General features: G+C 40.6%; 1 protein-coding gene across 3 annotated transcripts; it reads right to left on the bottom strand.

The window, feature by feature from the left end:
• Positions 1-501: 501 nt before the first annotated feature.
• On the bottom strand, positions 502-14,292 carry LOC115745184 (UDP-glycosyltransferase 74E1-like). Of its 3 annotated transcripts, XM_048284876.1 has the most exons (3): positions 14,037-14,292; positions 1,803-2,410; positions 502-1,350 (listed from the first exon to the last, which is right to left on the bottom strand). In XM_048284876.1, exons 1-3 carry the CDS (start codon positions 14,086-14,088, stop codon positions 610-612), a joined length of 1,401 nt encoding a protein of 466 aa, XP_048140833.1. In that variant the 5' UTR covers positions 14,089-14,292; the 3' UTR covers positions 502-609. The 3 variants fall into 3 exon arrangements, with proteins under 3 accessions (XP_048140833.1, XP_030536450.1, XP_030536449.1); XM_030680590.2 differs by lacking the exon at positions 1,803-2,410 and having other exon boundaries at positions 508-1,350; positions 13,429-14,270; XM_030680589.2 differs by lacking the exons at positions 502-1,350; positions 1,803-2,410 and adding an exon at positions 12,240-13,092 and having other exon boundaries at positions 13,429-14,245.
• Between the last annotated feature and the right edge of the window lie 1,309 nt (positions 14,293-15,601).

Genomic DNA, 15,601 nt, shown 5'->3' on the forward strand with positions numbered 1-15,601 from the left:
TGACATCTCCAGCACTCGTAACATGGCACCGACATAGTAAAGAAAATAATAAAAAAAACCAAGTCAACATTAACCAAGTTGGATGGAGTTAACGGAAGAACTTGACTACACTTATTTGACAAGTTTTAGGGCTTAATTGCCCTTTTTGAAAATTTTATGACTCAATTGCACTTTCTTGACAAGTTTTGGGATTTATAATGAACTTATCTCTTATGTTTTCATCTACTAATTCCCCTCCTTCGTTATTCAAAGTGAGAAACATCCCTTAAATGCTAGTAACGAACTCAATCAAAGTTAGAAATCATAGGAAGCCGCACTTCTCTACAATTCTAGATGATCGACCAACCTTGATTGGTGAAAATTCTCGCTGCCTTTCTCTGTTTTGTAATCGTGGATAGGTATGGGTATGGATTGCGAGGGTGGTTGTTTCAGGTGGTGTCTGTGGAGGTAAATGGTTGGTTGTCAAGGGGTGGGAATCATTTTCTCTCAAAGTAGCAGAGTCTAAATTCAAAATATATATTGAGAACAATCTTACAATTCAGATAAGACACAATCATCTATATCACATTGGCGAGTTTATTTTTCACCATTATCACACGTGCACGAGCATCACGTGCACAAATCAACAATGTTCGAGAAAAATTCTTGAATGTTCTTATCCGAACAACCTCCTTCACCTACGGCCCGTTTGGCAATTTCTTTCCACCTCGAAGAGTTTTCTCTGATCTCTTTCCCTTTCTCTCCATCCATGATCTCATTTACGCAGCTCTCAATCTCCTCCCCTATCACGACCCCTTGCTCGTTGGCCCTAACCCTAAGTCCGACCTTCCACACCTCCACGATGAATGTGGCGTTGGTCGGTTGGTCAGACCACTGGGGCATCACCACCATGGGGACACCCAAGCTCAGCGCCTCGAGGGTAGAGTTCCACCCGCAGTGGGTCATGAAGCAACCGACCGAGCCGTGGCTCAGCACTTGGAGCTGATCGCACCACCTCACCATCAAGCCCTTTTTGCCATCATCTAACCCTAGCTCCTGCATGAAGTTGGACGGCAGCTTCTTCTCTTCAGACTCTCTCACCACCCACAAGAAGTGGCTCTTCATCGACCTGAGCCCACTCGCGAGCTCTGCCATCTGGTCCTCTCCGAGAGACGCCAAGCTTCCGAACGACACGTAGACGGTGGACCTGGGTGGCTTCGAGTCCAGCCACCTGAGGCAAGCTTCTGCTTCGGGCTTGAAGAGGCTAAGTCCGTAGTCTATGTCGTCCTCGAGTCTCTTGTCCATGTATACTGAAGGTATCGTGGGTCCCACGGTCATCATTGACCATTGGTTCCCCATCCAATTCACCAGCTGGGATTCAATTGAACAAGTTAATTTAGTTTCGTACTAGCGGCACGTGTAAATGTTCTATTCATCTTTTTTTTGTACTACGTTACTTTGAGAGATATAGCTTCTATGAGTGCTTCAAAATCTTGACACGAGATTGGCCACAAAAATTGATGACATGACAGGCAATCCTCTTCATGATAACGCGTAGCTTTTTTTTTTTTTCTTTTTTCTTGTTACATTTCAAGAAGACGTGCACATTTTATAGCGTGGACTGTAAGTTCTTGTTTTGGTAAAGGGGTTGTTTTTATAAGTTGTTCCATTTTCCAAAATATTAATCATACAAAATACAACAAAAATGTTATGTTAAATAAAATAAGTTTTTCTGTTTTGTTACTTAAATGAGTGTCATCCACAAAACCTTCTCAAAAATCACTCTACTCATATGTTCACTCAGGTGATTTGAACCAACTTACCTCGTACTCGAGCTCAGTGAAAGTATTGAACAAAAGCCACTTGGCTTTCTGGATATTGGAGAACTGTCCGAGAACGATCTTGAGTATGGCGGGATATTTGTGTACATCAGCAACAAATGAAGGAAAATCGTTCAGTCGTAAAACCGACATCAGCGGAGGATCAGATAGAACACAACCTTGCCCCTCTACAACTTTTAGTGGGAGCTTCACCGTTCCGTGGTGAACCAAGTAATAGATCCAACTAACGACGCAAGACTGAGTGAAGAATGAAGCTCCATGCATGCCGTGCTCCATTGCCACATCTAGAACCCAACTGTCAATGGAATCGAAAATAAGAACTTTAGCCGGAGACTCCTTACAACATTGGTGTTTCTGAATGAAATTGCTCAGGCTCCGAGAAACTGAAAGTCGGAAGTGGTCGAGATACTCATCAGTGATCAGTTTGTCCGCTTCGACGTTGTCGAACCCGTCAGAGATGTACTCGACACGGATGGAGCCCGCGTTTACCAGATTGAGGGACTTCCTGGTGGAGATGGGGATTAGGAAGGTGACTTTGAGACCCTTTGAGGCCAAGCGTTTGGAGAATTGGAGCACTGGGTTTATGTGGCCTTGCAGGGGGTGCGCTAGGACTAGGACGTGAACGTCATTTCCCGTCAGAGATGTACTCGACACGGATGGAGCCCGCGTTTACCAGATTGAGGGACTTCCTGGTGGAGATGGGGATTAGGAAGGTGACTTTGAGACCCTTTGAGGCCAAGCGTTTGGAGAATTGGAGCACTGGGTTTATGTGGCCTTACAGGGGGTGCGCTAGGACTAGGACGTGAACGTCATTTGCCCGATACATGTTAAGTTGTTTGTTGCTCGGACAGATTCACTCTCGACTCGAAATATCGAATGAGCATAAAAGTCACGTATGGTTTAAGCCTGAGGCAATCCATGTTATATAGAAACATCATCGGCCGAGATAATCCTTGGAATGGTAGTTGCATTCGGGGGCATTATTGATGATGGGGGCTCATTCGCACGTGATATTTGAACCGTTTGTTGAACTTGGGCTACATATATTCTGTTTCGAAAAAGTGGACAGGGCCTCTTGTAATTCGAGTGAACACGCTGTCAGCTGTGAAAATGGCACCCCAAGATCTCCATAGCAATAATCTAGAACACAATAATTGAGGAAAGGGATTTGCTCACCCGATTTTGAGTCCGTCGTTGTTGATGCAAACTAGTGACGATTAAATACTCAAGTGCTTCTCTCTATATAATTAGCTCAATGAGATTGTCCCTCACGAATTAGTTCTGTTATTGCTCCTTATGTGAAGTTATTTGTGCATCAAGGTTAGAGGAGAGACTTGAGCATTATTTATAGAGTTTAAGCCACGGACTCTCTCATCATAGGCCAGACTTTACTCCGCTCACACAAGCTAACCCATATTAGACTGATTAAGAATATTTATATCTTAACTTATTAGAACAATCTCGTAAGACGGTAAATTACTACTTCGATTAATGTAGACCACGTTACAAAAACTTTTACATCCTCCATCATTGGATCGCCCCTCTGTTGGATCGCCCCATTATGTCCTTTGTTACGTATTAATTGTAAAAGGAACTGAATTTTCCATTTCTAATCAGGGAACCCTTCCCCCACTCACATTTAAATATGTCTTGTTCAAACAACCTATTAGTGCAGTTAAGCAGAGAGAGTAGCATTAGCTGCTGGTCAAGCTTCATATCGATTGCATTGCTTAAAGTTGCAAACGATTATTTCTTATGGGCATTACTCAGTGTAGTGTTTATGTTCTTGCCGTCCGATAAACGTGGATTTCGGGGAGTAAAGACAACACCTGACATGTAATTCGACAAATAAAGTGGACACTTTGCCTTTGCCATAGAGTGATATTCGATCGGCAATAAAGATTTGGAGACCGGCAACAGCATAATATAAATGACATCATGGCTTTTGGAAGCAGGTGAATTGCTTATTGTATGCACATTAGGACGTAAAAGACATCGGCTTAAGTCCATATTATCTTTTTACATTTACAACAGAAGCAAAACACCAATATCGACTAAGATAGTCTGATGCAGGCAAGCAACTTTCTGCATTTCTCATCATTATTTGATTTGTAAAAGACAATGAAGAACTTCTGGAAGATGTCTATAGTTGTCACGACCCACCTTAAGCGTCCGAGTTAGGGGGTGATTCGGTTTAGAGATAATGTTGAGCAAGACCGAATGATCCTCATACTTGACGTGTTCACACTCGTCCAGCGCGAGTTCTCCGAAATCCTTATCTCGTGTGATATTGAGAAATTCAATTTTTATTTTAAGTTATGTGATCCTATCATATTCGGGAGTCACCACTAGCCTTCTTGGGAGGCCTAGGAGCCAAGTGGGACGCAAGAGGACAGTCCTACTTATTACTAGCCAGAGACTATAAGAACGGATGGTTAATTAAGCTAATCATCTAATTAGCACCCTTTCAGTTCCTAAATTCATTTTATTTTCCTAAGTGATTCATGCTGTCTTTTCAAGTTATGAATTCTAAGGTTTTCCCCACTAAGTGTTCGTGCGTGGTTATCTACAAAAACATTCCCCAATCTATTATACAGGACAAAGACTCATATGGATTCAATATAATGAAAGTCATACATTGTATAATATAAAACACTAATCAAACACGACGAAAGTAAAATGTGAGGAAATAAATCTGATACAAGTTGAGCAAAGAATGTATATGGCCTCGTTATTAAGTGCCAGGACATGAATCCTATGAGTTCAAACTAAAACCTCGCACCACTCATACGCGATAAAAGAACAATAAATTCGGTCAAGTGATCGAATACAAGTCGGGCAAAGAATATACACCGCCTCGTTATTAAACTCCGAGACATGAGCCCTCACAAGCTAAGTCAAAAATCGAGCCTATGTCTAATTCTAAACCAGACTATAATAGCAAATGAGATTTTCTATCGTTTTGTTTTTATTATTTTGTTTTATCTTTTTATCCATTTCTAAAGGAAACACATCCTAAAAATTCAATTTATTTCAAATTACAGATAAATGACTTCCTAAGCTAATTGGATCCAAATCAAATGAAATCCGATTAAAACTTTTTCCAAGATGAAATCACATAGCGAAGACTTGCACTCTCCTATCATTTTGATTGTTTCATCTCGATTTTATTTTCAGTATTTATTTATTTATTGTTCATTATTTCTTTTCCCTCCTCCCTGTTTCGGTCCTTCACCTAAGACGCACAAAGCCACTTCTCTGAATTTCTGTTGTCTCTTTCGTTCCGTCCTCCCGTCGCTCTATTCTTTCTCAATATCATTTTTCACCTTCCGTCATGAACACATATATTCTCTGCTCGAGTATGATTTGTAATCTTTGTGTATCCCATGATCCATAGTGAAATTTGTTGCTGCTCTCCCCGTGAACGTAGGTCTTTACGACCAAATCATGTACATCTGATATCCGATTTATTTTCTTATTCCGTCTATTTTATTGGTCGATTGCTTGTTCCACGCAACACAAATTTTATATATAAATTTTCCGTTGACTAAGTCATTTTCGGAAAAACAAGCCTGTGAAATTCCGGAAAATCGATTCACAAAATACACTTTCACTCAAATAAATGCACCCTAACATGTGAAATATGCAAGAATCAAGAAGGTTACATGTAGATGAAAGCATCGGCTACGAGTCAAAAAAGAATCATTAAATAATACAGTACATCCTCATTCTAAACGTGCAGTAGTCGAACAACCATTAAGATTAAGATGTAAGAGGGGAAAATTGTCAAAAAAGTCCTAAACCTTTCACTTTGTTGCCAATTCAGTCCTAAACTTTTTAAGTTTGCTGATTCAATCATAAATCTTTTCACTTTGTGCCGATTCGGTTCTATTCGCTGGAAATCGCCGACGTGGACGTCGACGATAAATTTTAATAATTCTTTAAAATTTGTATTTAAAAAACTCAATTTTTTTTTGGGGTTTTGGGTTTGCTGACTTTAAGGTGGGCGACCCCACCGGATTAGGGCCAGCAACGGTTGCTAGCCCCTAGGCAAGGACCGCAGGGTGTCGCCGACACCTAGGCGAGAGCCGGCGAGGGCGGCCGACCCCCCTCGGGTCCCTGCGCGAGGGCCACGAACCCCTCACGGTCGAAGGCAAGGGGTTGCGGCCCTCGCGCGCCCTCACCGAGGCCGGATCCGGGCCGCCAAGGGTCACCATGGCCGGATCTAGCCATGGAGAGGGTGGGCGAGGGCCGTGATGCCCTTGCCGGGCAAGGTCGCCACCCCTTGCCTTCACGGCCCTCCCCCGGGGACCCCCGCCGGCTCTAGCCTAGGGGCCGGCAACTCCCACCGCTCCTTGCCTAGGGGCCGGCGACCCCTGCCGACCCTAATCAAATGGGGGTCGTAGGCCTTGAAGCTAACAAGGTAAAAATAGAAAAAAAAATAGATTTTTCAAATAAAAATCATTAAATATTAGCCATGTCAATGCCAATGGTGCTACATAGAACATTTAGCATCAACGTCGGTGATTTCCAGTGAATATGACTGAATCGGCACAAAGTGAGAAGGTTTAGGACTGAATTGGCAAATTTAAAAGGTTTAGGACTGAATTAGCAAAAGTGTGAAAGGTTTATAAATTTTTTGATAATTTTCCCGATGTAAGAGTATTTCTAAAATTTGAACATTGATTCGGTTCAAGCATTTTATCAAACATCAATTCAACCGAGAGGTATAAATGCAACAATGAAGCATCGGTTTGCATCCAAGCTCTCACAACAAAATCAGACTATGTTCAGACCATTAAAATAGCTATAATTAGAGACAAATTCCGCCCGAACGTCAACGACATTGCTCGGACTCAAACTCGCCAAAACAAAGCAACGAGGTTATTACCTTGGAGATGCAGTCATTGACCATTGACCGTGAATCGATGTTTATACCAAAGATCAAGGATCCTAGAATGAAGTTCGAGTTCTTCGAGCTTTTGACCAGAAAACAGAGCCAAATAGAGCTCGGTTGTGCGGCGGTGCTAACATCGAACTAGCGATTGCTAGAGTAGACCAGTGACATCAGAAATCGAATCTAGCTGAAAGGAATCGCTTTTGAAGAGTGAATTTTGTCAGGAGCAACGCGTTGAAGAAAAAAAAATAGAGAAGAAGGCATGATTTTTTACGTGGAAAACCTTCCAAAATCAGAAAGGGAAAAATCACGGTATTGCACTAGATAATCTAATCTCTTTACTATAGCATCATTATCAATTTTCATAGTTAGAAATTACACCTAGAAAAGAGATTACCCCCAATATATTGTAAGAGTCCATGGCATGCGGAGTTATGATGAAAATTACATGTATAACATTAGTACCGATCTTGTCTTCCCTTATTTAACATGAAAATTACATGTATGCTATTAGCAATAAAAAGATTCTCTATTTTAATATTAGTTTTCTCTAGCAAATTCCACAACTCCATGAATCTCCTACTTGGAGACTAATCTTTAAAACAACAATAGTCGTTCATAGTCTCCACTCGCCTTTATAATCCAAATTGCCTTGGTGCCGGCAGCTTCCTCATCACTAACCATGGAAGCAAATTGAGGCAATGCATAACCTAAGTTTCTTATTGGTGATAATCCTGGTTAAAATATATGTTGAATTTTTTGCACCAAGGATGTTCTTCAATGACAATGTCTCTTTATCTATCAATAGACGAATAAGATAAAACTTGAAGTTATTGTGCCTTGTTCTTAAGTGAAATATCGAGTTCTTTGCAAGATTAATAGCACTATGACTATTACCCAAAAGAACATTGCAATTCTGCTCATTGTCTATCTCATTCAGAATTCTTCAACCAAACCATCCCCTTACCAACTTCAAAAATAAGAATATACTCTTCTTCGGTAGTAGAGAGACACTCACGCTCCTAAAGTCTAGACATCCAACCGACATAAGTGCCACCTACCGTAAAAGCATAACGCCGTGTGTTCTTCCTATTGTCCAAATCACCACCAAGATCCGGATCAACAAAACCTTTTAAAGGCACGGTATTTTTCATAAAATAAATTGTCATACCTTAAGTACCTCTTGAGTTGTTATACTATGTCCTTAAGTGAAATATCGAGTTCTTTAAAAGACAAATAGCACTCTAGCTGTCACTGAAAAGAACACTTGTACTTTGCTCCTTGCCTATCTCTTTTAGGAAATTCTTCAACCAAATCTTCTCCTTGCTAGTTTCATATATAGCACAAGACTCGCTTCAAGTGGTTGAGAGAAACACACACTCCTAAAGTCTAGAGACATCCAATTGAATAAAAGTGCGACCTACTATGAAAACATAACTTGATATGCTCTTCCTATAGTCCAAATAATCACTAAGATCTGCATCATTTTCGTAAAAATAAAGTGCTATACCTTAAGTGCCTCTCAAGTATCTTAATTTTCCAATGCTCTATTTCTGGATTAACCATAGATATGCTCGCAACTCTCATTGTATGAGTAATCTAGTACACACCATAACATATATCATACTACCAACAACCAACACATATGGTGTCAAGAAAACCTCCTATAACATTTTGAAGTTAAAAAAACTAGTCATGAACACCTTATGAGCTTTATATGTGCGCAAATATTGTCAACATTTCAAGTTTTACTCGAATCCGCATTTAAGAAACTTCGATGTACAAAGTATAATAACTCATGAGAATTAGAAGGACCTATAGGGGTAAACAAGTCCAAAGAAATATGAAGAGACTTGGAGTTACCGAACAGGACCACATGATCTATGCTACTATAGTACTGAAGTTGCCTAATGAAGAACAGCACAATATCACCGGCAAACTAGATATCATTGGGAAATGGTGATACTAGTGGAGCACTTATATTACTTATGCATAACATTTTATCTAGCTCTTACAAAAAATATGGATAAAAGTACCTCATGACAATTTTTATCTTAGCATTTACTGCAGCTAGTTATCTAGCTTGGATTCATTAATGAAGAAGTTGGTTGATTATCAATCTCGTGATAAATCTAAGCAAAAGATTCTAATTATGCGTGATCTATTGATTGATTGAAATTCATTGGAAAAGCTAATTTATTTTCATAGTTAGAGCTACTTTTTCATGAAAATTGGAAGATTTGATTGTATGGGTAATCAAATCTCCAGAAACTCGATCTAATTGATTTCAATGGCTAAATTAATGTTCTCAACTATTATCCAGCGAATAGTTTGGAGATTGGTCCTCTTGATGATTGTCCAATGGACAGATTGGAAATCGATGATTATAAAAGGAGACCAACAGACATTGAAGAAATTAAGAAACATAAAGAGTAATGAGCAATCCACTCGGTAGAGAATAACCATCTAACCCTATCACGCTTCCGAAGCCGCCTAAAAACCCCCTTCCGTATGCCTCAAAACATATTTACATCTTGTGAAACCGTGTCTCATGCTCATCCAGTGACGGCTCCTCAACCTCGACATGAATTCTACTATGTAGATTTTGAAACCTACACTCCCTAGCATAGTCCCAAATCTATTCATACTCTTGCTCGTACATGCCCATCAATTCACTCATCACCTTGTGCTTAGCTCTTTTGCACCGATTTCTAGACACCTTCACATCTACTTCCTCTCTGACTAGTTGCTTCAATCGAGTACTGTTTAGCTCTAGCATGGCCTTAATGGTGTTGAAAAAGTGCTTGGCCAATCACACACTTGTCACTCTATTATTACGAAAATTGATACCATAGTTATGCTCCACCTGGAGTGACTGGATCTAAAATGAGCCAGTTCTTCTATCCAATGAAGCATATATCATCCATGGACAATTATCTTGTGCACACTTTACTCTAATATAATTCTTCGTATTTCTAGTGAACTTCGGATTCCTATGCTGAGTGATTGAATACTTTATGATAGTCTCTCTCAATTATTTTGCATTATCAAATCTCATTGATAAGCAAAACAAAGAGCTTGCAGAATTTGAATCGTAAGAAGGGTACTTACTTGACCTTTTCCCACTTTGAAGTGCACAATCTTCATTGTCATCTAAGCTGCCACAATCATCCTTATCGCTTTCCTCATTTTCTGCATCATCAGCATCATTGAGAGCAGCTTTAGCAGCTCCATCTTCCCCGCCTACAGAAGTGCCCTCATTAACTATCCCAATTTGTCCTTCTTTCCTTTGCTGAAATGCTCTTACTTCTTCTCTTGCTTGTGCAATGTCTACCATCACTTGGGCATTGTATATGCAGTAGTATTTCCTCATCTTCATCACTAAACAATGCAACTTCCCAAGAGCTCACATTTATTCGAGTCGATTTTTCAGCTACTGTATCTTCACCATCGGATATGCTACCAATTCTTTCAAGTTGCTCACATAGCTCTAACACACGAGCCGTATGGGAAGCCTGATTGTCCTCTGCTGTATGGGAAACCCGATTGTTCTCTGCTTGCACATTTTGTTCTAAAACAGATACTTCACCACCTTGGGTTTCCACACGAGCTTCCAAAATTGCTTCGTCACCTCCATTGCCATCAACATACACAGACACCTCTTGATCATGAAGAAAATAATAAACAACATTCCTAACACCACTATCATCATGCATATATTTCATTCCATCCTTCGGACTTTGACCGGTTATTACATAAGATAGCTTGGCAATTTTGCATCGCAACAGTTGCAATATATCCTTCTTAAACTCTTTATAAGACAGTCTACTCACACCGATGAGGACAAAAGCCACATATCCACCAATATATTTAGTCTCATTATCTACAATTACAAACTTCATACAGTAGAAAACTTTGACCGACGTAGTCGTATCGCCTATAATAACACTGTTGATTCAGAAAATAATTATTTCTATAACGGGGACCACAATGCAAGTTATGTTAACACTGCATGAAAGATAAAATAATTTTTTTATATAACAAGGACCACAACACAAACCATGTTAATAGTGCAGTGTAAAAGAAATCATTTTTCTAGCATTCTCTATCATCTGCTAACAATTTTGCTAGCATTTACAACCAATTACAATCAGTTTTTTCCCCATCACAAGGACCTCAACAACAGAAATCTTTAATAATGCAGTTATAGAAAAAACAATCATTCTTTTGTAATAGGGACCACAACCCTCGACACTGCAACAAAGAAAGAATAATTTTTTTCCATGATAGACAAGGACCACAATAAAGCAAAGACATAACAACTTCAGCACTCGATCCCTACTACCCTATCAAATTCAGTAAACAACAATCTCATTGTTGGCCAGTGGACACAAAACAACATAAGGTACAACTCAGAAAATGAAGCTCACATTTATACTATACTAGTGAGACCCTAATTTTTCCCTCCAACGGATCGTCTTTCTCACCTTTTCTTTCGCTTTCACTCACTGTTAGTAACGCCAAAATGAATATACATGCATGTTGTTTATTAATCACTTTACATGAACAACAAATCACTTACCTTTACTTGTGTCGATCGCGGTTCGTCACGCGACAAACACTCCTTTGCCTTTAGAGGCTCCAACATGAATCACAAGAATAGAGTATGGCATTTGATCTATTCTCTTGAGACACTAAAGATTGATGAAGATCGCAGCCCTAATTTGATTTGGCGAGCGTCGAATCTGTCGGACGTAAATCGATTTGCGAAAGGGAAGGTTTGGAGCCCTAATTTTGCTCGAGCCAATTTTGATCGTTCTCTCTCTCAATCTCGAAGGCATGTTTAAGACACAACAGTGTGACGTCATTTTCTCTTTAAGAAGGATACGCTGGAAAAGAATTTCCACGGTGGACTTGTAATTTTTTTTTTAACTTCCACGTCACAATAAAACATTAAGTAAAAAGTCCATGTATGATGTTTTGCCGGAGATGACACTCAAGTGATCCCTTTTGCTCCAATTTGACACTCGGGTGATCAAAAAAAAAGTTGTGGCACTCAAGTGATCGCCATACAAAAGTTATGGCACTTATACCGTACTTATCTCGTGTAACGACTAGACCGCTCAGGCCGATGCTGATTTGTTGATAACATCGGTGGCACCCAAGCTAAAACTTCTGGCATGTGAGAAGAGCGTGAAAGCTCGTGGATTATAGAGGTAGCAACACGTAGTGGCGCGTAAAGGGTGAGTGCGGTGGCGGATCCAGATAAGAATATGTAGAAGAGAGAATTTAAGTAATTTTTGCATATTATGTATGGAATAGTACATGAGGTTTTTATATGTTTTACAAGATGACCGTATAAGGTATCAAGATATTACAATATCAATTTTAATCAATTAGGAATATGCAAAATTAATGGATATGTATATATAATCTTGAGAGATATGGAAAATCAAAAGACATAAAAGATTTTCTACTTTTATTTAATTATGCTTAACATGGAATTTAATATTCAGAGACTACCTAAATTCATAATGCTATTCTGGAAATAAATCTTACAAATATAGATGAATACACAACCATCTATATTAAATCATAGGGATTACTTTCACCATTATTGCACGTGCAAATGCATCATGCGCACAAATTAACAACGTTCGAGACGAATTCTTGGATGTTCTTTTCCGAACTACCTCCTTCATCAACGGCCAGTTTGGCCATTTCTTTCCACCGCAAGGAGTTTTCTCTTATCTCTTTCCCTCTCTCTCCCTCCATGATCTCATGCACGCAACTCTCGATCTCTTCCCCAGTCGCGACCCCTCGCTCGTTCGCTCTAACCCTGAGGCCGACCTTCCACACCTCCAAAATGAAGGTGGCGTTGGTTGGCTGGTCCGTCCACTGAGGCATCGCCACCATGGGAACCCCCAAGCTGATCCCCTCGAGGGTAGAGTTCCACCCGCAGTGGGTCATGAAGCAACCAACCGAGCCATGGCTCAGCACTTGGAGCTGATTGCACCACCTCACCACCAAACCCTTGTTGTCATCATCTAAACCTAGCTCCTGCATGAAGTTGCACGGGAGCTTCTTCTCTTCAGACTCTCTCACCACCCACAGGAAGTGGCTCTTCATCGACCTGAGCCCACTCGCGAGCTCTTCCATCTGGTCCTCTCCGAGAGACGCCAAGCTTCCGAACGATACGTAGACGGTGGACCTGGGTGGCTTCGAGTCCAGCCACCGAAGGCAAGTTTCTGCTTCGGGCTTGAAGAGGCTAAGCCCGTAGTCTGTGTCGTCTTCGAGTCTCTTGTCCATGTACACTGAAGGTACTGTGGGTCCCACGGTCATCATTGACCATTGTTTCCCCGTCCAATTCACCAGCTGCGATTCAATAAACAAATTAATATACAGTTACGTACTCCGTTTTAATTCTCTAGTACTTACATCCGTTGAACCAAAAGAACCGTCGTCCACGCAATAAAATAGGTTTTGTTTTTAATGTTTACTGTCGTTGGTGCTTAATAATATATAGACGTTACTTGAAAGTAACGACGAAAGCCGCACGTTATCATGGATGGATATGGGTACTACTCAAGAAACTCGCGTGTTGAATTTAAAAGGAAACATATGTACTATTCAAGAAACTAGCTTGATTTCAAGCCTTCTCAAAAGCCACTCTAGCCATCTAATTGTCACAGGTGATTTGAAGCTACTAACCTCTTCCTCGAGCTCAGTGAAAGTATTGAACAAAAGCCACTTAGCGTTCCCGAAATTGGAGAACTGTCCGAGAACGGTCTTGAGTATGGCGGGATATTTATCGACATCAGCAACAAATGAAGGAAAATCGTTCAGCCCTAAAGCCGACATCACCGGAGGATCAGACAGCACACAACCTTGTCCATCCACAACTTTTAGTGGGAGCTTCACTGTTCCTTGGTGAACTAAGTAGTAGATCCAACTAACGACGCAAGACTGAGTGAAGAACGAAGCTCCCTGCATGCCATGCTCTGTCGCCACATCTAGAACCCAACTGTCAAAGGAATCGTAAATAAGAACTTTAGCCGGAGACTCCTCACAACATTGGTGTTTCTGAATGAAATCGCTGAGGCTCCGAGAAACCGAAAGTCGTAAATGGTTGAGATACTCGTCGATGCTCAGCTTGTCGGCTTCGACGTCGTCGAACCCGTCGGAGATGTACTCGACCCGGATGGAGCTCGCGTTTACCAGATTGAGAGACTTCTTGGTGGAGATGGGGATTAGGAAGGTGACTTCGAGACCCTTTGAGGCCAAGCGTTTGGAGAATTGGAGCATTGGGTTGATGTGGCCTTGCACTGGGTGCGCTAGGACCAGAACGTGGATGCCATTTGCCGGATACATGTTAATCTGTTTGCTGCTCGGACAGATTCTCTCTCGGCTCGATAATATCGAATGTGTATGAAAGCCACGTACGGTTTGAGCCTGAGGCGATCCCTTGTTATATAGAAAGAATTTTTACTGAGATAACCCATGGAATGGTAGTTGCTTGCGGTGGCACTGTTGATGATGGCGTGGGATCATTCACGCACGTGATATTTGAACCGTTTGTTGAATTTGGGCTAAATATATTCTTTACCGAGAAAGAGGGGGAAGGCCTCTTGTAATTGAAGTGATCCATCACATAAGCCCTGCGGCCCCCATTTCTTCCATGTCTGATCAGCAGGTCCTTACATCTGTCGAGTCAATATCTCTGCTTCATCACTGCCCCCATTTCTTCGTCTTTATCTCCATGGTTTGAGCAGAGTCTCATCAACATTGGCCCTTTAGCTGATATCATACTCAAAAGTCCTAGTCGATGATATGGTCGATGGAATCAATTCTGATTAAGTTGTGACTCTTTGACGTAAAGGCTGGCTATTTTACGGTGCCAACACCTCCGTATCTCTATTTGAAGGAAATTTCATCCTACAACAATGCCTCTGATTTGTGGTTATATAGATATGGACATCACACGTCTGATTTTAGTTGGGAAAATTCTCCGAAAAGTCCTAAACATATTATACGGAGAGCAATTCGGTCCTGAACTTTTCAGTTTTGTCAATCTTGTCTTAAACCTTGTAACAACTTGTCTATTTAATTCCAAACATTTCAATTTTGTCGGTTTAATCATAAACATTTTAATGATTCGCTTGAACCTTTTGTTTGCCAATTTAGTTCTTCCGACCAATTCTGATCAAATATCACCGACTTCGTTGATTTTTTGCATTTTTTAATTTTCTTTTAATTTTTTGAATTTTTTCTTTTCTTTATTTTCTTTCTTTTTCTCTTTCATTCTTCATTAAGCCGGTCGCCGAGCCTCGATCATGGCTGGCGATCGGCCAAAGGCGAGGGCAGGCTCACCCTTGTAGGATCTGGCAAAGTTGAACCTTGCCAAGGGCAAGGCAAGTTTGACCTCACCCAATGACGACGAGGTCGAGCCTCCCCAATGACCCCATTCTTGGGTGAGGTCGACTTCACCCGGACACTAGAGAGGCTCAACGCTCACCAAATCTAGTGAGGTCGACCTCCTTGGCCCTCACCTTTGGGCGGTCTCCATCCATCCCTAAGGCTTGGTGACTGGGTAGAGGAAAAAGAAAAGAAAAAAAAGGAAAATTTCTAAAAAAAATGTAAATTTTTTAAAAATTTGTAAAAATAATATTATGCATTGTCAAGACTGACTAGACCACCAAATCAGTGATTTTCACTCAAAATTAGTCGAAATGACTAAATTTACAAATCGTTATAAGGTTTAGAGCTAAATTGGTAAATCATCAAAAGATTTAGCACTAATTGGTATAATTAAAAGATTTAGGACTAAATTGACAATTTGTCAAAAGGTTTAAGACTAAAATGGAAAAAAAAAATGAAAATTTTA

This window comes from Rhodamnia argentea, chromosome 1 (assembly GCF_020921035.1).
Source record: "Rhodamnia argentea isolate NSW1041297 chromosome 1, ASM2092103v1, whole genome shotgun sequence".
Lineage (NCBI taxonomy): Eukaryota > Viridiplantae > Streptophyta > Magnoliopsida > Myrtales > Myrtaceae > Rhodamnia > Rhodamnia argentea.